Raw genomic sequence first — 22,835 nt, 5'->3', positions numbered from 1 at the left:
AATGAAACGATATTTTTAATTTGGTTCGCTTATTTTAAATCCCGTTCCTCTATTTCATTTTAACAATGTCGACCCATTTCAGATAGTAGAACTGACAATTCATTTCTGCGCTTTCAACTTGGCAATCCCTAGCTTCCTCCAAAACACTCCGTCACAAGGGAGATCAAAATGCCAGTGTTTGGAGTAAGTTGTTGAGATTAGAGTACGCGCATCTAAAGGGTGGTCTCCATAGAAACATCCACTTCACGTTTTTTCATTGTGAGCACATTTTATCCAGAGTATGGGATTGCTCAGAAGAATAATGAGGAGAGTCAATTTCTACCGAACAAAACGTATGCCTCTTCAGGTTCTAGACTGTCAGGTTATCTACTTTTTGTGGCATGGCAATGGATGTACATAGTGAGTTGAATTATGTTCTGTATTAAAATTGGATTATTTTCCTGTTTTTCAGTGGGCCATATGATGTTGAAGCGATGAAAAGATTTGATGCCGTCGGAAAATTGCATCACCCAAGTCGAATTCAAATTATCGAATGCACCAGGAAAAGCTCTGTTGGCCTACTGGAGTGGTTTGGATCTGTTGGTAAGTCTTTTTTTTCTTCATTTTCTTCGAAGTGTGCATATACGGTATCCGGCAATGAGATACACAAGAACATATTGTTCATTTTCGGCATTTTCGAGAGTCTGGAACTTGGCTGTAAAGTTTCCGATCAATTTGAGTTTTTGAGGACCTAGATTAAAATCTTTGCTTTCACATAGTTATAGAAAATTTCTAGTTTTCAGCAATTTTCCTATTTCTGAAAGACATCTGTTTTTGCACGTTTTCTATACAAAAACTGGTCAAAAGAAATTTTTTTTCATAAAAAGGCAAATAACTGAAAATCTAAAAATTTAAGAAAATTCGCATGAATCCTTAGTTTTGAATCTATTTTCGGATTAAAAAAACTGGGACCTGAAAATCTCGGAGACGCCGCTCGTGTCGATTTACGAGGGGGCGGGGCGAAAACGCAATATGCGCGCGGTTGAATTTGCAACCTGCCGCACACCGATAATTTTACTGCTTTTTTTACACATTTTATGTAATAAAATGGTTTCAAAGCAGAATTCGAAGTTTTAAAGTTTTCTTAAACGGAAAAAAACCGTTTTCAAATCATCCCATGTTTGAATTTTGTGTTTATAATTGTTCTTCATAATCGCTTCTCTTCTTCTGATATTTTAGTAAGAATTGTTGTTTCCGGGGGTTTTTGGGGGTTCATAATTAAATTCAGATAATTTATTCAAAAACGGAAGTAAAAGGATGTCACAGGTATGCTTTGATAAATCGGTTCAAAGAAAATGTTATTTTTTTCAGTCAGCCATTGGATCGTCCTCGTCATCATCGAAGTCAACATCGCTCCCAGAGACGTCATAAGACCAGAACTGCGATGGAATCTCGTGAAACACGTCGTGAGCATCAGTGTGAGCCGGCTCACTTTGAGTCCCGGTGGAGCTGGTGTTCATGACGGGTTCCGAATTCTTTTCGAGCATCAAGCCAGGAATGTCGCGTGCCGACATTGGATGTGACGACTTCGGAATGGAGGACGAGTCAGGGGAAGAGGGCGAGGATTACAACCTTTTAAAAATGTATTTTATAATCTTTATGGTGTGATCAATGTGTTTCTCAATAAATCAATTTTTAATTGGTGCATAACAATTATAATTATTGACTTCAGAAGAATCGATTGTTGTTTTACCTTGTCGATTCAAGCTCACGGTGGGAGCGTTTCTATTCGGTTGTTGAGTGTCTGGTGGCTTTATTGTCGCTGGGTGTTTTCTCTGGTAATCGGTTTCTAACCAGATTCAGGAAAATTCCGGAGCATAAATGGCTAGATCTGGTTAGAAAATTGTCCGAACCAGGTTGAAAAATTAGCTTTCTCGGTCGGATCTGGTCAGAAAATGAAAAAAATTCCGAATTTGGTTTGAATTTTACTCGAATCTGGCTGGAAAATTGCGTTACCCGAATCTGAGGCCATATGCAAGAAAGTGGAAAACCAATGATTTTCTGAAAGTCTGACAAGAATTTTTACAGTGATTACATGCATTTTTAGTCATTTTTTAGCCCCGAATCCATTTTTAAATCAAAATAAATATTTTCACACTGTCAGAAAATCATTTTCCAAACATCGGAAAACGGTTTTCCATTTTCTTGCATACGGCCTCTTTGAAAAATTTCCCGAAACTGGTTAGAAACCGATTACCAGAGTTTGAGCGGGGATTGTGCTCGGTGGATGTCTGTGAGACCCGCCCAAGTGTTCATTCATGTTCACTGTTGAATGTACCCTACAATTTTTTACATATTGATATACTTTTATTCGAAATTCTGCTTTGAAACCATTTTATTACATAAAATGTGTAGAAAAAAGCAGTAAAATTATCGGTGTGCGGCAGGTTGCAAATTCGACCGCGCGCATATTGCGTTTTCGCCCCGCTTCCTAGTAAATCGACACGAGCGGCGTCTCCGAGATTTTCAGGTCCCAGTTTTTTTAATCCGACAATAGTTCTGTTTTAGACCATCCCAAATTTTAAAAGTGATTGGAAACTTGACAGTCGAGCTCCAAACTCTTGAAAATGATCTAAATTGTCAAAAAACCCATAAAATATAAGTAAAAATTTTTACGAAAATCATGTGAAAAGTATGTTTTACTTGAAATACGTTTTATCTTATTGACTGGTTATGTAATTTAAAAAATATAGACATAATGAAAAAATAAATTTTGTTAAAAGTCTCTACAAATTTTACTGATTGTCTTAATTTTCAGAAGATCTCAGAAAATTATTCGGCCGCGATGATTGTTTCCCAAAACGTCTGTCACAGTTTATTGGAAAATGGACACTGCCAGAAATCATTCCAAATCCAGCCCTGTACAGATACGAACCTATCAACTTCCGCACATTCAACCTATCCAGTTTTCTCAGCAATCTGAGCACCTCCACTAGGTGTCCATTTGTAACTGGAACTCGTGATCCATCTGTAACTGATGATCAAATTCTTCCATGTAAGATTTCAAAAAGTGATGTCTGATTGATTAAGTGTTTTAGTGTCGTCTATCGTTGACGTTGCAAGACGCATTCTGATAGAGTACGGAAACTTGGATCCAGATGAGAGACAACTTCTACACATCCTTCTCTCTGAATACTTTTCTCCGGTTGGTAATTATTAGTATTTGGAAAATATAACCATACAATATTCTAGAGAGTCTGTGATGTTTGTCAAAAGGTCATGGAAGATCAACACACCTATATGATTCACGCTTTATCCGTCTTGCATTTAGAGAATGTAGCTTTCAACCTTTTTTATTACTCCAAATTCAGTTTTTAATTCTTCAGGCCGTAATCAAGTACCAAAGAATTTTTACTATTGATTTCGACTATCTCAAAATTCGCCATCTTCTTGACGATGTTAAACGGTACACATTTGAAAGGAAATTGGGCAGACAGCTCGCCAAGATTGCGGCCAATCAACATCAACAATCTTCGCCATCTTCTGCTTCGTCATCTCGACAACTAGGATGGATGCAAGCGCCGAGCTATTACCAGGGAATCGAACTTCAATAAATATTTTTTAATGTATAATCATTCTGTCCGATGTATATCAGTTCATGTTTCTAAGCCCACCGTACATCTGATCTCATTATTTTGGTAACGCAATTATTTGTATCATTCCTGTGACCCTATTTTTCTCCCTCTCAATCTGAATAACTTTTTTCTCAAATATTATTTTTCAGTGCTTCAGAATAAAATCTACCGTATACCTAAAATTGAATTTCTTGCGAACAACCACTAATCCATTTTTTGCATGGCGTCATAATTATAAAAAAAACGATCTTTAGTCTTTGCGAATTTCTTTAAATGCTAATGGAATTGAAATCGGCTTCCCGGCAGATTAGTCAACGAGAACGCTTGGCTCTGGTTCCCTTAGAACACAACGGATTTGTTTGAAAAATATTTCAAGGTTTCGGAAATTTTTTATTGTCACGTTATTGAGAAACAATCGAGCCAATCGAAACATTTTCCATTACTAGAAATCTTTTTTTTCAATTTCAAAAATAGCCCATTTTATGTTTTGTGCCCAAATCACCTTTTTTGCCTCATCTGTTCCTTCAATGTTTCTTTCACAGGTTCCCGTGATTTGTGAGTTTTTCGCAAAATTATTATTTGTTGCATCTTATTTGACCTCTTTGGACAAAACATCTGCTCATTATTTTTCGTTTTCCGTAATCAAAGAAGTCAACTTGATTTACGACTTCAAGAAACTTCATCGGACACCTTCTTCTTATCTATTTCTCGCCATCTTTTTTACAACCGTCTGTAAATTGTGAGAAGGGAAAATTTCTAGTAAATATATAGCCGAGGTGTGAAAAAATAATTCACATTGTTTTTTCCGTTTACGCGCATTCTCTTTTACTAGTTCACGTTGTAATAGAAATTTAATAGTTTACGTGGGTATAAAACAAAGTCAGAAATTTGGTGAAATGTACACATGCAAATTCGTTGCCACTTCTCTGATATCTCTCGCCCCTTTTTTATCACACTCCGATTTTCCCATTCCATTTTTTTGTTTTGGATGCAGTGTGCCCAACCAACCATTGAGAGTGAAACAGAGAAAATTCATCTTTTTCGGCTTTTTATTTCTTGACTTTTTCGTGATATTTTTTCTAACTATACACTCTTTCAGAATGGCCACTAAGCTAAACTGCACGGAGAAACAAACGCTCACGAATAAGAGATTGGTAGGAATACATCTGAAAATTAGTAGAAACGACGACTTTCAGATCAGCGCATACAACCAAAGATTTGAAATCAAGGAGGAAATGGATGCAATAGTCAGTTGTGGGATGCGTTTAGAAAAAAACATTTTTCACAAAATTGAGAAAAAAAAGAACTGAACTGAAGCAGTTTTGATGTACATATGAACTCGTTCACAACGACGGAAATCAATTTTTGAATTAATGCACCTGTAGGGCACACCTTGACACAGAATTATTGCTGAATATTACTTTTATAGATCAAATGGGAAACATTTCTCGAAAACTTTTTTTCGGGGTATTTGACAACGCAAAAATGTCGCTATTTTTTAAACAAAAATCCTCTTTTTTTTTGGATTTTAACAATTCTGCTTCAATAACCTGATACAATTCATCAGTTGACAACTTTTTCGTATCTTTGAAAGGAAATAAGATATACTAGCTCAAAGTTAAAAATTGAGGGTTCTTCAACTATTAGGTTGGCGGGAAAGTCTTTGTCACTTTTTCAATAGTTTATTTCTCAAAGAAAAAATAACCGAATAATTAATTATATTGTCCATCATTATCAACAACATGTCTCCAACGTTCCCTCAATTTATGGATTCCATTGCGGTAGAATCCAGCCGGGCGTGAGGCAAAGTATTGTTTGAGTGCCGCTTCGACCGCTCCACGGGAATTGAAGCTTCTTCCTTCGAAGGCACGTGTCATATCGCCAAATAACCAATAGTCGGAAGGAGCAAGATCAGGAGAATACGGGGGGTGAGGGAGAACATTCCATCCATATCCCATCAGCTCCTGCTTCACTTGTTTCGAAACATGTGGGCGAGCGTTATCATGTTGATAGTACACTTTCTTGTCTTTCAGGGCCGAACGGTCGACTGCTTTCTTGAGGTTTCGTAGTTGAGTAGTGTAGAGGTCTCCAGTTATTGTTTTGCCCTCGGGCAGAAGTTCCCAGTAGATGGGGCCGTCCACTCCCCACCACACAGAGAGCATAACTTTTTTCGGATGAAGGTCGGGTTTGGGGACATCCTGTGGGCTCTCTCCTTCTCCAACCCACTGGGATTTCCTGTGGTGATTATCGTAGAAGACCCACTTCTCATCTCCGGTTATTAGCCGGTCCAGCCATCGATCGCCCGCGTGGAGAGAGAGTAATCGAATCGTCGACTCGGCGGTCAAGGTTGGCTTGAGTCAGGTGATGAGGTATGAATCGACCAAAAAGTTTTCTCATTCCAAGAGACTTCAAACCTTCAAGGACTGTGCTATGGTGAACTCCGAATGTGACAGCTAGTTCACGGCTAGATTGAAATGGATCCGATTGCAATGCGTGCTTCAGCTTGTCCAAATCCAACTCACGGGGTCTCCCAGAGCGATCCTTTCATCGAGCGAGAAGTCATCTTTTTCGAAACGATGGAACCAATTGCGAATAGTATTGTAGTGAGGGGCATGTGTGTTGTACACATTCTTCAAGAAAGTTTCCGAATCCTTCATCGTGGTGTGAGATAGGAAGAGGTAAATCAAAACATGTCTGATGTGAATAGCAGTGGGAACAAACATATCGTTTCAATTACAGATGAGGAGCAGGGAAGGAGATGGGGACTTGTTTATATGGAAGGTTCTTATCACCTTGTTATTCACTAAAGTCGATATCATACACAGCCTCCATATACGAGAACAGTGATTAAACAAACAGAGTGACAAAGACTTTCCCGCCAACCTAATAAATATATTGCTCTGCAGAGATGTTGTTCTTGTTGTGATTACATTGTAGCTCCCGTTTAAACCAAGGTATGTCAAGTGAAACTGATAAGGGTTTTAAAATTGCGAGTTTTTTGACAGAATGGGAGAGGAAACTAAAAGCAAAAATACGAGATCAGTTCCTCTAACATTACTGTAAAAATTATTAAAAAGAATGTGATTTAGAGCTGAAGTTGGTTTAGAGCTGAAGTTTTTTGAACGATTTGACAAGCCAGAAAAAAAACACTTCTCAGAAGTTGAACAAACATAATTTATCAATTTTCAGAAGAAAATCGAATTTGGTGAACAGACAAGAAGATATCGTCAACTGGTCGTACAGCTCACTTACATTGACAACATAATTGCGGTTGGAGAATCCGAGTACACCAAACAACGCTTGCAAACCGTTGGAAAACTTTACTGTGTACTCAGAACTCATCAAATTCCCAATTAATTTCAATTTCTGATATCTTTTCATTTACTTCGCTTGTCACGTTTTTTGCATGTTTGCAATTTTTTGTCCATCTTTTCTTTTCAAGAAAAAAGATTGCGATCAAAGTATTGAGTTACAAAGTGAGTTGAGCTGTGGGCGGAGCTTGAATACTGTCTGGTGGAAGCAGACATTTAGATAATATCTTTCTTTTGATTAAAAAGATTGCATTTGATTGTGAGGTATCAAGTTACAAACAGATTGGAGGCGGGGCTTGAAGACTGTCTGATGTATCCGATGTGTCTGGTGATAAGCAAGAGTGGACAAAAAGTTCTTGGGAAAGCTTTTAAAAGCTTTTTACTTTGGAGGACATGCTTTTTTTCATTCCGTTTTGCTCTCAACTTTATTGTACTTTCTCTAGATTTCTTATGAGCATGAAATGTGTAAAAGCGACTTTGTACACATTCTGAAAAGCCATTCCATTCATCATCCATTTTTGAAATTCGCTCTTTTAGACTAACTATCCATTAGAACGTCATTTGAACTCCTTGAATGACTACAAAAAGGAGCAATAGGAAGTGAATCAATTCTTTAAAATGGCATTTGTCATAGGATGTTGGGATTTTCTTTTTTCTACTAATTTTCTACTTCATTTCTGTCAATCAGTATACATTTTGGGATTCAGTGTGTTTTTCATATTTTTCCCGTATAATCAAACTCCTGAGGTGTGTAACTTTGTAACATCCGGGCTGTGAAAACAAAAACATTATAATTGAGGGTTTTGAAATACAACTTCCTAAGACTCTGAACTAAACAAATCGTGAGCTCATGTTTAAATAGCTGAAATTAGGCAAATAGTAGATTTCTAGAACATCGTCTTTGTCTTCTTGCGACTCCACCTCTTCCAGTTTTTTTGCTCTATTCCCATGATGAAATTATGTTGATTAGCTGAGTTTTTCGAAGTCTTTCATGTTATACAAGTCATCTTAAAGACAAAAACAGTGCATAAGAAACTGGAAAATAGAAGGCAATTCATTCGTAGTGAACTTTTCCCCCCGAAACGTCTTTTTTCATTTCTATCCATTTTTTTTTGAGAAAACGAGAAAGCTCACAAAATCTGTTTCTCTTGTTGGTTTAGAAAAACCCTTTGACCTGTGACAGGTATAAAAATATGTAATTTAAAACATGTAGGCTTTTATATGGCAAACTCCTCATTGATTGACAATTTTTGAATATCAGAGTCAATAGATATCAAAATTATCATAACTAGCTAACTAATTCAATAGTAAGTATCAAATAAATGTGGTAACACCATATATTTTCACTGCTAGTAATTAATCTACCACTAACTAACAATATCACACTTTTCTCGAAAAATCTCCGAGCTCCTCTCCGAAAATTATATGGATGAGTCACTGCGCCCCTCCCACTCTCCCTCCAAGTGCATGAAAAATAATACTTAATTAAACTTTCAGAGTCTTAATTGGTGGGATTAACTGAATAATCAGCATGGGAAGTCTCGGATACAAACTCCTTCTGGCTCTTGGAATCTTATTTGCTAACGGTTTGGGCGGTTTTTTTACCATCACTGTAAGTTGAAAGAAAATTTAAATTCACATAAAAAAGGTTCAGGCTATGAGATGCATGTCTAGAGCGAAAACTGTGAATACTTACGCCCAATCTTTCACTGCTGGAATTTTCCTTGGAATCGTGTTTTTGATGTTGAACCCTGAACTTCCGTAAGTTGCGTTTTGTTGTTTCTCCAATTTTTACTACTTATACTGGTATGAAAAATTAGAGAAAGGACGGTGGCCGTGGCCGAAGGCCCCACAACGACAACTACAGTAACCTGAAAAATTATATTTTCGTAAATTCATTTTCTATTTTTTTTCATCTCTTTTATTAGGTTGGCAACTAAGTCTTTGTGCATTTTGGTTTCTTTATTTTTCCTTAACTGAGCTAGAACAATAACATGTGTATAACCGGATATGGTATATAAGATGATCAGGCTGTTCACTATAACCATCATTTGATCTGCTCTCATTCCGCTTGCGAACGAGATGCCCCTTTTGATACCCACTGTTTTCGGGTGCAATTCCTGTTTGACGACGTCTACTGACTGTCTATCGAATTCAAGCCATTGAGCTCTTCTGTGATGGTTAGTATATATGACCTTCTTTTTATCCAAACTGATAACATAATTCAGCCGCTCAAAGTACCCGAGCATATTAAAAAGTTGCATGCCCATGACCACTCGCCGCTGAACATCAACATCGGTCAAAACGATGAGGTTTCCGTCGTCTAAGTTTTTTGGTCTTTCCCAACTTTAACAATCCATTTTCAATAGTGGTATGAGTTGTCCTTAAAGAGATAGACATTTCACAGGTAGATTGGGAAAGGTCCCGTTCCACTAGATCTCTCAGCTCGTCTGAATCTTGAAGAACTGGTCGTCCGAGACAAGTTTCTTGTTTCATTGAAAAGTCCTGGTTCTTGAAATTGCCAAACCACTTTGCAACGGTGTTTCTATAGGAGCAGTGTCCTTGTAAACTTCCACCAGGCGGTGATGAATCTCGGACACATTCCGGTTAGAAATAAATATAAACAGTATACAGAAATTCCACCCGAAAAAAGTGGTTATGAAAAGGATCATCTCGTTTGCAAACGGAATGAGCGCAGGGCGAATGATGGTTATTGTGAACAACCTTATCATTTTATATACCATCTTTTGTTACACACTCTTATTCTTTTGTTACACACTCTTATCTTATTGTTCTAGCTCAGTTTAGAGAAAAGAGGAAAAACAAAATGCACAAAGACTTAGTTACCAACCTAATATTTTTCCTCAAACCAATCGGAAAATCAAATTGTTTGTTAAATAAAAAATTCACTGAAATTGTACGGAAGTCGAGAAAATAAATCTTGAAAATAAAAATACTTATAAGGGGGAAATAAAAACACTTAAACTGTTGTCGTTGTGTGATCTTCGGCCACAGCCACCGACGTTTCCTTTCCACAGCTCTGAATTTTTCTCCACTAATACATCTGTATCTTAAATTGTCATTTCCAGGATTGAAGAAGCGGACTTCAACAAGAAATACAACAGTAAATCCCACACTTCTATTACATCTTGCTCTGCTGTTTTTGGAATTATCTTCATGCTCTTAATTGATTCGACTATCAAGGTATGATACAAAAAAAAACATTTCAAACTATCAAAAACATTCAGGCCATCCGGGAGAAAAAGAAAAGTTTGGAAGACGTTGAGATGTCCGAACTCCCTCTCGCCTCCTCCATGACTGTCATCTCCCCACCACCAGATAACCTGTACAAGTTCGTTTTGTTCGCCACGTTGATGTCAGTGCATTCATTGTTCGAGGGCCTTCCGATTGGTTACAAGGTGAGTGACAATTGGAAAATGGAGGTATTTAAAATTGTTTTTTCCAGGATGCCAAAGAGGATATCTTATCCTATGGGCTTCCGATGCTCCTGCACAAGTTTTTGGAGGCAATGACTGTCGCTTCGGCTGGATACAAGGAGAAAAAGGTGCACGCAATTCTTGGTTGTACCATCCATTCTCTCATGACACCGATTGGTTCTCTTATTGGACTCACGCTGACTGGAGAGCACAACAATCTCATGGTTGACGTTGCTCTTCTTGTTGTTATGGGAATGTCTGTTGGAACGATTGTTTACATTACTTTCATGGAGGTACATTATATGAAACTATTGGCTCCCATCACTTATTTTTGTTTCAGATTTTGACCCCACTAATGGAGAACCCGGAATTCAAAGGAGTCGGAGAATTCAAGAAAATTGGTGCTATTTTAGGAGGATTCTTGGCGACGGTTGCTATTTCGGCTGTGATTGGAACTCTCGAATCTCACCAGGCAACTAGTGGCACTGCGATTTGAATTCTCAACTTTATTCTTTACGCTCTGTTTCTCGACTTCTAATACTCACTCACACGAAATTCCCTTCTGATTTTGACCATGTCACATACTGTAAACACTCTAATAATAATTTCCTTGACAGCCATTTTTGAGCCAATTTATATACAAGCGAAAAATATCAGAAGATAATCAACTGGTAAAATACTTCTGCCGTAATGATGAATGCTTTGTCAGTAAATCACCATTCCGATGTCTTTCACAGGCGCCACGATAATTTGGTTCACATCAAATTTGATAGTGAGGGGACATTTTGAATTCACTTTCTCTCTGTCAAAATTGCCTAAAATCTACTCTTCATGACATTCTTGCTTTAACAGCATTTGATGTTTAAATGTATTTCCGAATCCACAGTGTCTCTGTGAATTTTTATCTGCCTGACATGTCGATTTTTTTTTGTACGACTAATTGTATTGTATTGTGTTGTATTACTTTTCTCTTTTAATTTTCCACGACAGAAGGTTGTAATAAATTAAATTAAAAATTAAAAAAATAGTTTGACGATAAAAAAACAGCTTTACTCCGTAACTGGTACCTGGATGAAAAATACATTAAAAAAACTAGAATCAATACTTATGTAAACTACACATGCGCGTATCTTGTTTGGGCGTCCAGATAGGCATAGGCGGGGTAATTGTTGGCAACAATGAACGCTCTTCTCATGGTGTGCGGTCTTGCTCTATTACGAATGATTTACTTGAGAATACGCTCCTGTTTGGTCACTTTGATGTAGCGTTTTGTGGTTTTTCCATTTTCGCGACTCTGAAATAAATTAGTTGAATCCTAGACACCCGAATAGCTAAATAACCTAAAAACTTTTGGGATTGGAGCTAGTTTGAGGAAGATGATAATAACTGGAAGCATTTTTCTCTTTATGTCTGTGTCTCTCTCACTCTAATTTCATATTTTAAAAATTCACCCACCATCAAACACAATTCATATCACAATTCACCTCGGCTCCTGGGCGTTTTAGAATGCGGCGTTTCAGAAACACGACGTTTCTGAAATCGACATTCAGAATCCGACGTTTCAGACCCCGACAGTAACACGACGTTTCAGAAGGCAACGTTTCAGAAACATGAGTACATGAGTATATTCGAATAGTGTTGCTCATTTTGAACTGTAGTTTTTTTAGAAGAAACAAAAATCGGAATATTCTGAAAGAAATTCAGTCAAAAAGTACTGAAATTCACAAATAACAGCAAAATTTCCACTTTTTGAATTTTTTTTCCCAAAATATTCCGGTTTTTGTTTAGTATTTTAGGCTTTGGCTAAAACGTCTGTTTCCCGGTAACCAGTTTCAGTCGAAACGTTCAATTTGAACAAGCCCTCTATTTAGCAAACGAGCATGTAGTAAAGAATCGTCAAACTAGTGAGTATCTGCCATAAAAACTAGTTCAAAATGAGCAATACTGATTTGAATATACTCATGTACTCATGTTTCTGAAACGTTGCCTTCTGAAACGTCGTGTTTCTGAACTTTCTGAACTGTCATAACAGAGGGTGTGATTTAGGAGTACAAAATCCACAGTTCGGGGGAACAAAATTTGTAAAGTTAGTTTTTCTTTTGGCCTCATTTCTCAAACATTGAATGAACAAGAAACTTCTGATTTTTTTCAGTTTGGAGTATAGAGAACGAACACTAGAATAGAGTCTTTTCAATGTTTCATACACTTGTGCAAAATTTTATTTAGCTCCTAATGATCACCGTTTCAACCCTGCCACTCTTGGGACTATACAAAAAAACGTTTTGCAGCTGCTAGTAGTACCGGTTCAAAGAAAACATCACTGGTAATTGTTGTATAGAAAATGCGGATTACTGTAGATGTTAAAACGGGCTCTTTCAGAATTTTAGCACTGTATTCTGGAGTCTTTATGAATTTTCAAATAACTTTCTAAGCCAACTAAATTTCCCAAATTTGTTAAAGAAAAAAGTGCCGTTTAAAAATTTCATTGTGCAAAATTTCTTTTTATATATTGAAATTAAAGATGTTCTAAAGATAAACGACCCGTACGCTCTGTCGGCTATTTTTAAACTTTTTTCCCTAGTTCATCAAACTTCAAAACGAAGTCCATCGCAAAAGCCAAGTTTGGAATTTTTAGGAAAAAATGAGTTTCAATTTTAGAATGTGGTCTTTTAGATCTTTTCCCTTGTTTATTTATTTATTTATTTATTTCAACGAAGGGGAGAAAACCACTAACACGTGAAATGTCTATGAAACTAGGAGATATAACAGGGACATTTGTAGTAATTGGGAGATGAAGGAAAAACCGAGTTAGTAATTAGTTGAATTCAAGACAAGAAAATGTTTTAGATCACAGGATAATAGTCAATTTTTGAAAGCCGCTGACGAGGGCTTCACCGGAAACACTTTGGCGGGTAAAGAGTTCCAACATCTGATTACTCTATTAGAGAGACATTGAGAAGATATTTTTGTTGAGTTTTTGATAAGTGTTTTGAGATAGTATTCGTGACGTCGCTATGATCCAGCATGATTAAATATTTCGAAAATTGGAACCTCCATGATAATTTCTTTGGAAACAATAATTTTATACGTGTAGGCCAAATCATTATAGAGCCTGCGATACTCCAAGGAACTTAGCTGACATTCTTCCAGTGCTTCAAAGTATGAAGTGTATGCCATCCTGAATTTTTTGAAAATTCTGAAAACAAATGACTTTTGCACCGATTCCAATTTTATAATATGATCCTTTAGGATTGGAGAAGTGAATATCGTTCCATATTCGAGTAAAGGGCGTATGTAAATTGTATAGCATTTTATAAAAACACTCCACGATGCGTTTTTTAGAATGGAAAAGAACATGTTGATCCTCTGATGTGATTTCCGAATAATCAACAAATAATGATAATGGAAACTCAGGTTACTGGAAAAGTAGATCCCAATATCACGGACATTTTCCATAGGGTGAATCAAAAAGTGTTTCATTCAGATTTTCGGACATACTTTTTGTAATTAGCAAACTAACACCTCTTGTTAGACTTCCTAAAAACGCAGCCAAGCGGAGTATGTTTTCTGAAAATTGAACAAACTGAAGTTGTACTCTGTTCGCACTTCTCATGGCAACGTGACATCTAAAAATTCAATTTCCTCTCTATCACCTTTTTTTTTGCAATTTTCTTCTCTGTCATGAAGGTCACATTCGCTTTGTCTCTCTACTGACAGAAGACCAAGCAGACTTTCAAAAACCTGATCTTATCTATTCACAATGTTTTGGGTCGTGGCCTAAAACGTTGAGAAGTTCGGCCACATCGATTTTTACATTCATGGGAGGTCGTGGGGGAGAAAGGAGGCAGCTTTCTCTTTCAATTCGCACTTTTTGTAATTGACGCTTTATCCGATTTTTCTGCGCTATTTCTACAGTGGGAACATGTTTTCAAAATCTCTTGTTCTAAAGAAACATGTATTCATCTTTTTTTTCTGACACCTCGAACACTTCTGTCTTAATCCCCCATGATATACATCATGCATTTTTTGACTATAGCATTGTGCCATCCTCCCCCGCTCTCTCTCTCTCTCTCTCTCTCTCTCTCTCTCTCTCTATATATATATATATATAAAGTTTTCATGATAAAGGAGGACACAAGAGAATTCGTCTGTTGTCATGGCTATCTTCTTTTCTAGCTCACTAGGCCACGCCCTCTCGTCAAGAGTTCAAAGTTATGATACTTCAGTGAGCGATTGAAAGTGCCCTTTTCCTTTTCCTTTCCGTTTTCACTCCACTTTCCCAATTCCTTTTTTAAAAATTCATTTTTCATCTCTTCTATTCGACTTTTTATAGGGTTCTGGGAGACAAATGGACTTAAACATGGAGAATTTTGCACTGATGATGATGCTCCCACATTTTCAATACCCGGCGGTTCAGCTAAACAACGAACAGACCAGACAGATCAACCGGTGGATTAGACACACGGCTCCAAACAACGCCGATGTCATCCGTCACCTAGTCCCTTTTTTGCTACCATTCTGCAACTATAGCATGAACAGTGTAAAAAACTATCTGGAACGAGGACTTGGAATGACGTTCAGACGCAATCAACAGGTAAAAAATTGAGTCTTTCGATAAGCTAAAAAATTAAGATTTTCAGCCAACCCAGCCAGTTCGACTGACAGAAGACAGCTGCTCCGATACCGATGGCGAGGATGAATATGGTCCAACCAGCAGATTTAATCAGAAAACTGTTGAATCCGATTTCAGAGATGCTGGTGAGGACGAGGAAATGGATGAGGACGAGTTTGACGACGAAGAATTAGAAGAGCAGGAAGAAATCGAGAATGAGGAGCCGGTGCCACGACAGAACTAAATGATCTCCAAGTACATGTTTCAATTTATCGTAATCTCTTTTTTTCATGACCGTGAATTTCCGTTTCATAAATCTCTCTCTCATATTAATGATTTTTTGGTGCTCTCCGGAACTTCAAGAATGAAAAAAAACCAGAGATTTCTAAACTTGGGTTCTACAGCACTGACCAAAAATGAATGCAAAATATGGTTTGAAGTAATATCGATGGTTGGGTGTCAGAACATGTTCCTCATAACTGTCCGACTTGGAATTTTTGGAATCAAAAACAAGTAGAAAAATGAAACAACTAGTATACTTTTTGAGTTTGCTACTTTTCTTTTACCATAGCGGACACCTCAAAATTTCAAAAATTACCGTAAAACCTCTGAAAGGTCCATTTAATGGAAGTGCTCTCCGCGAAAAATGAAACTTTGTTTGGAAAACACCCTTTTTTACTAGAAGACTTTCTGGTTTTCATGAAATTTGAAGCGCGTTTCTCAATGAGAACTTCGGGAACAAAGGTCTGAAATATTAGGTTGATAAGAAAGTTTCTTCCTTTTTGGCAGGCTTGTTTTTGAGCTTCAATTATTGGTTGCCAAAGTGGTGTACCAGGCTGGATGTTTTTTTTTTGGATAGTTGTGTTCAATGTCTATTAGATTGTAGATTTTCAAATTTTTATCTCACTTCATGTTGGAGCAATGACGATTCTCTCGGTTCCTATCCGCGTGCACATACGCAACATGATTTTATTTTTATTTTCATTTGCTCTTCAAACACCTGGTATCCGCAATAAATTTGTGGAAGCATATAAAGAACATGTTCCTTCATATCCTACAATTGACGTTTGGTTCGGAAAATTCCGCCCAGGGGAGTTCAGTTTGAAAGATGGCAATGGACTAGTGAGTCGGATCTCGATCAATTGCTAAGAGTAGTGTAGGGGGATCCAATTCAAACCACTCGTGAAATGTCAAAGGCATTGTCAGTTAGTCAGCCAAGTATTGTGAACGGATCCAAGTCTCTTGGCAAAGTCAAAAACTGGGTCGATTTGTACCCCGTGTTTTGAAGGACTATGATATGAATCTCCATTTGGACATGAGCATGTTTCTCCTATCATTTCTTCACACGTTCAGTTGGGTGGATGATCTAATCACCGTAAATGAGAAGTGGTGAAGTTGCTCTATCAATGTGCAGAAGGGTAAGTTGATTAACAAAAAACAGCTAGCTCTGGACATCAAACCTAAATTTCCCGTGAAAAAGGGGATGCTATGAGTTTGATGGTCTGCCAAAGGAATGGAGACTGGGAACTTTTAGATGAATGCACCATTATTACTGCCACTTTATATTTTTCCTAATCAGATAAATTGATTTTGGCAGTCGAATCGAAACAAGGAGAAAATACCAAAGTTTCCCTTTTGGGCGACAGTGCGAGATCCCCCGTTACTAGACTGGTCAGCTAAAATTTCATGTCGTTTGGCTGAATTATTCTACTGCACTCATTGTATTTTCCAAACCTTGTTCTTTCGGATAAATGGTCATTGGGGGCTCTTCAACGTCATCTTGATAGAAAACACTTCAATTGAAAAGATGACACAAAAAAGGAGTTGACCCATGTTTTCAACCGCAGCCGTCCTCGTTCTGTGCCGACGGAACCACGAAATTGCCAGAGCGTTACCAGACAATTATCGATGCTTATGGACTTTACTTTCATTGATCTTGCCCACTCTGCTTTAAGGAAAACTTGATCAAAAATTTTGCCAAAAAAGGAGGAAACTTTCTTATCAACCTAATACATAGAAGAGCACCCGTGATAGAAAGTACCTGAGGAAGTATCTTGGAAGAATAAAACTGAACTGCATCGTTATACTTTTTTACAGTACCATGAAAGCTGGGTGGAAAAAACACTACAGTGCTCCACAAAATGATGCTTCCACCCTTCGCTTGTACCGAAACACCTATTCAGGTCAATGTTTATGAAAAGGTGTCAACATGAAAAATAAAGGTCTCAAACATCTCATCATTTTTGTGACTGGTTGTATAGAATAGTTGTTAAGAACAAAAAAGTTTCCCTTTGTTATTATTTTTGAAATTTTTAGCAAAAGTACTAAGCGCTCACCCAGACACCCAAAATTAACATTTCCGTTCGAAATGATCATAGCAAAATATTTCTAAAAATATTTCTGGCCAGTACTGTATGTATATAAATTCTGAAAAATTGTGTTCGTCCTGGATGGAAGAATAATTGGAAAAAAAACCTGAATCATCGTCGTGAACAGAACAAAATAGTGAAAAACGTTCAGATACACATTATTTTGTTTGTATGGCAACCATAGTTCTCAACAAAAGCGTTTTCTTTTATTGCTTGTAAAAACCTTTTTGTTGAAAAATCGATCAGTAAGGAAGACATGGTACGAATTCTGCTTCTAACTGTTTTGATTGCAGTTTCGCATTCTTTTCCATTTCCCTTCGAGCACAGATTTCTGAAAAGCATAAGAAAACAATTAAAAAAAAGACCAACCAACACCTGTTCTACGGAACTGAAGAAATTCAATGAGTGCATCAAACAATATGAAATGAGTAAATTAGTTTATACCCTGAATTGATTTTAATATATTCCCTTTTTCTAAATTGCAGAGTTTTATTGACTTCATGGAACACGGATTGAATGTGAATCCTAAAGTTTTATATGAACTGAAGTTGATGACAGAAGTTTCAAAAGTCACACAGAACGTCTCGAGGTGTTTTGGGCACGAAGTACAGTGTAAAATGTCAAAATTAGTCGCCTTCGCACTTGCTGCTGCAGATTTCGTTGAAAGCAAAGTTTATGGTGACGCTTTCTCTTGTTTCCGAGATGTGAGTCTTCAATTCTAACGAAGTTTTGAGTCTTTCCCTATATTCAGTCTAACATAATTGAATTCAACAAGTCATGTGTGGAAATTGATACCCTTAATAACGATTTCCGCACGATGCCTCCAGTCAACTGTACCATCTGATACCAAAAATACAAGGAACCCTTATTGAAATGTGCCGCCAGAAAACTATATCCTTCGTGCACCATCGGGAGATTGGTTAATCTATACCAAGCCTTCGGTACTCCTGGGACAGCAGTTTATAGACGGTCATCCGGTGGTGTTAGATTTTGATGCTTCAAAGTACTGCAACAATTGACAAAAACTTCTAAATCAAGTTGATGAGAACTTTTCAGTTATTTCGAAATAAAGCAAATTTTATAAAATGAGCGTTTTTTCCGAACACTAAAAACATTTCAAATCATCAAAAAACGTCAGCAAAGATTTTCCAGCAAAAAGGACTAGATCAAAAACCTGTTTGGCAGTTACTGTAGATAAATTCTGAAACAAGTTCTGAAAAAGTTAGTTTTCACTGGAAGGAAGAATAATTGGAAAAAAACCTGAAACATCTTGGTGAACAGAAAAATAATATTGTGAAAAACGTTAAGATACATATTATATTGTTTTTATGTGAATAATAGTTCTAAACAAAAGTCGTTTTATTTTCGTGCCTATAAAAACCTCTATGTTCAAAAACTCGTCAGTATGGAAAACATGGTTCGAACACTGCTTCTGATTGTGCGATTCGCGATTTCGCCGTCGTTTTCGTTTTGGCCTGAAAGCAAATTTCTGAAACACTTAACAAGTAAGAAAGAAAAGTAAGAAAGAAAAGTTGTAAGAAAAGCAGGGTTGCAATCTGACGGGCTGGCCGGCGGGCCGGCCGGGGGAAAAAAACCAGGGCCCGGCCCGGCCCGGCCGGCCGGCAATTAATTAATATTTGAAAATTATTACTAAAAATTTTTGTTTTGTTTAGGACTTGTTTTCGTTTATATGTTTTCGTTTTCTTTCCTATAACTTTCAGGCCCGTAATCTTGTCACAAAGTTAATGCCGTCAGCTATTCCCTCCACTACTCAACCCACCTCATCGCAGAAGTCAAATCTAATTGCAAAGTTATATCATGCGGTCAGTGACCAAGCGAACTCAACATCCACTTCTTCGGAAATCTCAAGATATCTCTCCGAGTACTACGATCCTTCAACGAACGAATCGGTTGAGGAGTATTGGAAAAGAAAAAGATTCGAATACCCCGGACTGTACTCAGCAGCACTTTTAGTTTTTTCGATTGTTCCCAGTGAAGCCATGTGTGAGACTACGTTCAGCACTGCGTCGTTTTTGTTAGATAAAACAAGAACAAGATTACTGTACAAGCGTGTGGAGATGGTCGTTCCGGGTTCGCAAATAGCCACGAAATTTCCACACTGGCTCGACTGATTCTCTCACTAATTGTAGTGATTTTTCTAGTTAATTTTATGTTACTTTTCTATCTTTTTTGTTGGATTGGTTGAAATGAGTTTTAATTTTCTCCCCCGGTTTCCATTTCTTTGTTTCCCCTTGTTCATTTATACGGTTTTTACATTGTTATGCTACTTGTTAAGAAATAAATTCAAATAATTCTTCAATAATTTCTGTTTTTTCTTAAATTCGAAAGGGCCGAACCGGCCGAACCGGCCGGGCCGGGTTGGTATGGAATCGGCATTTCTTGTAGAACAGTTTATGGAGGGACATCCGGTCTTGTTAGATTTTGGTGCGTCAAAGTATTGCAACAATTGAGAAGACTTCAAAATCAAGTTTTTGATAATTTTTTCACTATTTCGAAATAAAGACAATTTTTAAAAAATAATATTTTTTCGAATTCTTAAGACGTTTTGAATCATCAATAAAAGGGCAACTAAGACATTTGAAAGAAATTCAAATTGATGTTGAAATAAGCAGGATGGCTTACACGGTGGTTCAAAGAACAAAAAAAATAACGTATATGAGTCGATGAAAAAAACGACCTGATTGGGAGTGTCAAGCAGACAGGGAGGGTTCCAGTAGAACTCCTCTTCTAGAACCTCTATTCCGTGCACTAAACACATCTTGTTCAGATTTCTTAGAAACTAAACTTACCAATGCAAATGCTTGTTTCCACTGACCACCAAAAATTGACATGTTCATGTTTGGTAGCGAGAAGTTGTCGCTGATGATCTGTCACAGTTGACCTCAATCAAGCGCAAATGATAGGAGATCCGTAACGGGTTGCCAGTAAATCACTTGGGTAACTGAAAAACCAATTGTTGAGCCAAACGGAAAACACCGGCAGTGATGCTCGTATTTCTGCGCCTGAAAAAATTTACCAATCATCAAAAAACATGAGTAAATTTTTTTCAAAACAAAAGGACTATACCAAAAAAATTTTGGCAGTTACTGTGAAAGTATAAAAGCCCTGAAAATGTTTGTTTTTCTGGATAGAAGAACAAACGGAAAAAACTTGAATCATCATGATGAACAGAAAAGAATATTATGAAAAACCTTCAGATACATATCATTTTGTTTGTATGCGAACAATAGTTCTAAACAAAAGCTTTTCTATTTTTTGCCTATAAAAACCTAAATGTTGGAACATTTATCAGAAAGGAAGACATGGTACGAACTGTGCTTCTAATTCTGCTATTTGCTATTTCTTCTTCGTTTTCATCTATTTGGCCTGAAAGCCAACTTCTAAAAGGTTTAAGACATGAATTCGGACAATCCCCTGAGTGTTCCACGGAAGTAACGAAATTCAATGAATGCGTCAAACCACACGAAGTGAGTAAAATCGTTTATCTGATGTATCGTTTCTCATATCGATCGATTATTCTTATATATATGTAACAATAAAAACTTCAGAGTTTCATCGAAATGTTTGAACACGAAGTAAATAATAATCTCGAACTTGTATATCACCTTGAAGCTATGAAAGAAGTTTTAAAAATCACAAGGAACATTTCGAGTTGCTTTGGACACGATGTACAGTGCAAACTTTCAAAAGTAGTTGCTTTCTTCCTTGAAGCAGCGGATTTCGTTGGAAGTAAAGTTTACGGAGACGCTTTCTCTTGTTTCCGAGATGTGAGTGTCCAATTCGAAACTGCTTGAAAGTTTTTTGAACATTTAGTCCAACATTATTGAAATAGGACAATCATGTTCGGAAATTGATGAATTCGAACGCGGCTTTCGTGAGATGCCAGTCAACTACACCATTCTATACCAAAAATGCGAAGAAGGTGTGCTGAAATGTGCGGCCAGAAGACTTTATCCTACTCCTTCATGCTCCATCGGGAGATTGGTTCACCTATACCAAGCTTTTCACGTAGGTATGCAATCGGTACTCCTGGGACAACAGTTCATGAACGGAGATCCAGTGGTGTTAGATTTTGATGCTTCAAAGTATTGCAACAATGGAAGAAACTTCAAACATTAAGTTCACGATAACTTTTCTATTATCTCGCAAAGGAGCAAATTTTTAAAATGAACCTTGTTTTCAAGTTCTGAATATTTTTTCACGTTGATATTAAAATGAACAGAATGGTTCACATACTGTAATTCAAAATCAACAAAATATTACCTAGTAGATTTTTGGAAAATAATAAAATATCTGATTAGGAGTGCCAAGCATACAGAGAGGGTTTCAGAAGAGCGTTTTGCTTCCAGAACCTCTACTCCGTGCACCAAACACATCCCGTTCAGATTTGATAAAAACAGAACTTACCGCAGAAAATGTCTTTTTACGGGCCACAGAAAATTGCTTTATTAATTTTGGAAGCAAGGAGGTGTTGCAGCTGATCTGTCACAGATGATCTCAATCAAGCTTGAATGATAGGAAATCCATAACGGGTTGCACAAATCACTTGAGGGATTGAGAAATGTAATCGAATTGACGAGGAAAATAGAAACTACTGCCAGTGATGTTCCTGCGCCTGAAAAAAGTGTGCATGACAAATTTATCTTGTCTGAAGTGTGTTCAATTAAAACATACATGTTGATGCCTAAAAAAACCGGAAATCTGATTTTCTGCTAAAGTAAGCGTCAGCAAGACCAGGCATGCTAGGTTTAGCCGGAGTGAAACAATCTGGAAGTAGCAAAATGGATAGAACTTCATAGAAGTCTATCATAGATCACAGAAATTTTCAGAAATTTTCAATTGTTCCATTTGGAGCAGCCCTTTCCGACTGATGTAAAAAATTACTGACTTGACGTGGGTAGGAACAGCCGTACCGGTTTAATGGCAAATTCCAGCTCAAACACGCAATGAAAGACGGAGTTGCTGACCACCGAGAGACGATGACCGGGTTCCGAATATTTTAAAATTTTTCTGTTGATTTTTGATACATTTTTTTAAATTCTTATTTTAAAATACGAAATTTGGCACAAGACCCTTTTGAAAGCTGAAAACAAAAGAATTTTGACAAAATGTTTCCAAAAATCCAGTTTTGTATCAAAAAATGACTCCTAAAAATGTTTGCCTCGAAAACCCGGGCCAGTGTAATTCCTCCATCGGCCCGACCCGGCACGCGACATGTATGTTGTAGTACGATTGAACGTCTGATCAGCAAAGTGCCAATTTCTGTTGTCTTCGGTGTGTTTGAGAGAGATAAGCGCATCATTCTTTCACTCTGAAAATTATAATTTATGCCGGTGTATTTTGATCTGTACAACTTACGTGCGTAATCAAAAAACGCTGAAGCCTGTGGCATTGCTCATACATCACCATTTTTCTAAACTTGAAAAAATCGTGCCGCCATATGATCAACCGGTCATTGATTCCAGTCATAG

General features: G+C 37.2%; 8 protein-coding genes across 8 annotated transcripts; 6 read left to right on the top strand and 2 right to left on the bottom strand.

Moving 5' to 3' along the window:
- Positions 1 to 280: 280 nt before the first annotated feature.
- Positions 281 to 3,593, top strand: CBG15474 (the record flags this gene model as incomplete). The annotated part of the gene is made up of 5 exons (XM_045240279.1): positions 281 to 399; positions 452 to 582; positions 2,798 to 3,034; positions 3,078 to 3,184; positions 3,366 to 3,593. 5 exons carry the CDS (start codon positions 281 to 283, stop codon positions 3,591 to 3,593), a joined length of 822 nt encoding a protein of 273 aa, XP_045095729.1.
- Positions 3,594 to 4,112: 519 nt separating this feature from the next.
- CBG27976 lies at positions 4,113 to 4,202 on the bottom strand (the record flags this gene model as incomplete). The annotated part of the gene is made up of 1 exon (XM_045240278.1): positions 4,113 to 4,202. The coding sequence occupies one exon, from the start codon at positions 4,200 to 4,202 to the stop codon at positions 4,113 to 4,115; it is 90 nt and encodes a 29-aa protein (XP_045099708.1).
- Positions 4,203 to 4,714: 512 nt separating this feature from the next.
- On the top strand, positions 4,715 to 6,971 carry CBG27975 (the record flags this gene model as incomplete). Its single annotated transcript, XM_045240277.1, has 3 exons — positions 4,715 to 4,768; positions 4,811 to 4,861; positions 6,804 to 6,971. The coding sequence occupies 3 exons, from the start codon at positions 4,715 to 4,717 to the stop codon at positions 6,969 to 6,971; spliced, it is 273 nt and encodes a 90-aa protein (XP_045099707.1).
- Positions 6,972 to 8,456: 1,485 nt separating this feature from the next.
- Positions 8,457 to 10,858, top strand: CBG15477 (the record flags this gene model as incomplete). The annotated part of the gene is made up of 6 exons (XM_002645351.1): positions 8,457 to 8,537; positions 8,580 to 8,686; positions 10,015 to 10,129; positions 10,174 to 10,344; positions 10,392 to 10,655; positions 10,703 to 10,858. 6 exons carry the CDS (start codon positions 8,457 to 8,459, stop codon positions 10,856 to 10,858), a joined length of 894 nt encoding a protein of 297 aa, XP_002645397.1.
- Positions 10,859 to 11,411: 553 nt separating this feature from the next.
- On the bottom strand, positions 11,412 to 13,539 carry CBG15478 (the record flags this gene model as incomplete). The annotated part of the gene is made up of 4 exons (XM_002645352.1): positions 11,412 to 11,454; positions 11,592 to 11,656; positions 11,847 to 12,051; positions 13,451 to 13,539. 4 exons carry the CDS (start codon positions 13,537 to 13,539, stop codon positions 11,412 to 11,414), a joined length of 402 nt encoding a protein of 133 aa, XP_002645398.1.
- Positions 13,540 to 14,722: 1,183 nt separating this feature from the next.
- On the top strand, positions 14,723 to 15,218 carry CBG27974 (the record flags this gene model as incomplete). Its single annotated transcript, XM_045240275.1, has 2 exons — positions 14,723 to 14,956; positions 15,003 to 15,218. The coding sequence occupies 2 exons, from the start codon at positions 14,723 to 14,725 to the stop codon at positions 15,216 to 15,218; spliced, it is 450 nt and encodes a 149-aa protein (XP_045099706.1).
- A 2,625-nt stretch (positions 15,219 to 17,843) lies between these two features.
- CBG15480 lies at positions 17,844 to 18,187 on the top strand (the record flags this gene model as incomplete). The annotated part of the gene is made up of 2 exons (XM_045240274.1): positions 17,844 to 18,047; positions 18,095 to 18,187. The coding sequence occupies 2 exons, from the start codon at positions 17,844 to 17,846 to the stop codon at positions 18,185 to 18,187; spliced, it is 297 nt and encodes a 98-aa protein (XP_045095728.1).
- Positions 18,188 to 20,924: 2,737 nt separating this feature from the next.
- CBG15483 lies at positions 20,925 to 21,483 on the top strand (the record flags this gene model as incomplete). The annotated part of the gene is made up of 2 exons (XM_002645354.1): positions 20,925 to 21,131; positions 21,178 to 21,483. The coding sequence occupies 2 exons, from the start codon at positions 20,925 to 20,927 to the stop codon at positions 21,481 to 21,483; spliced, it is 513 nt and encodes a 170-aa protein (XP_002645400.1).
- Between the last annotated feature and the right edge of the window lie 1,352 nt (positions 21,484 to 22,835).

Source organism: Caenorhabditis briggsae, assembly GCF_000004555.2.
Source record: "Caenorhabditis briggsae complete genome, chrX, whole genome shotgun sequence".
In the NCBI taxonomy this organism is placed as follows: domain Eukaryota; kingdom Metazoa; phylum Nematoda; class Chromadorea; order Rhabditida; family Rhabditidae; genus Caenorhabditis; species Caenorhabditis briggsae.
This window is presented reverse-complemented; position numbering and strand designations above follow the sequence as displayed.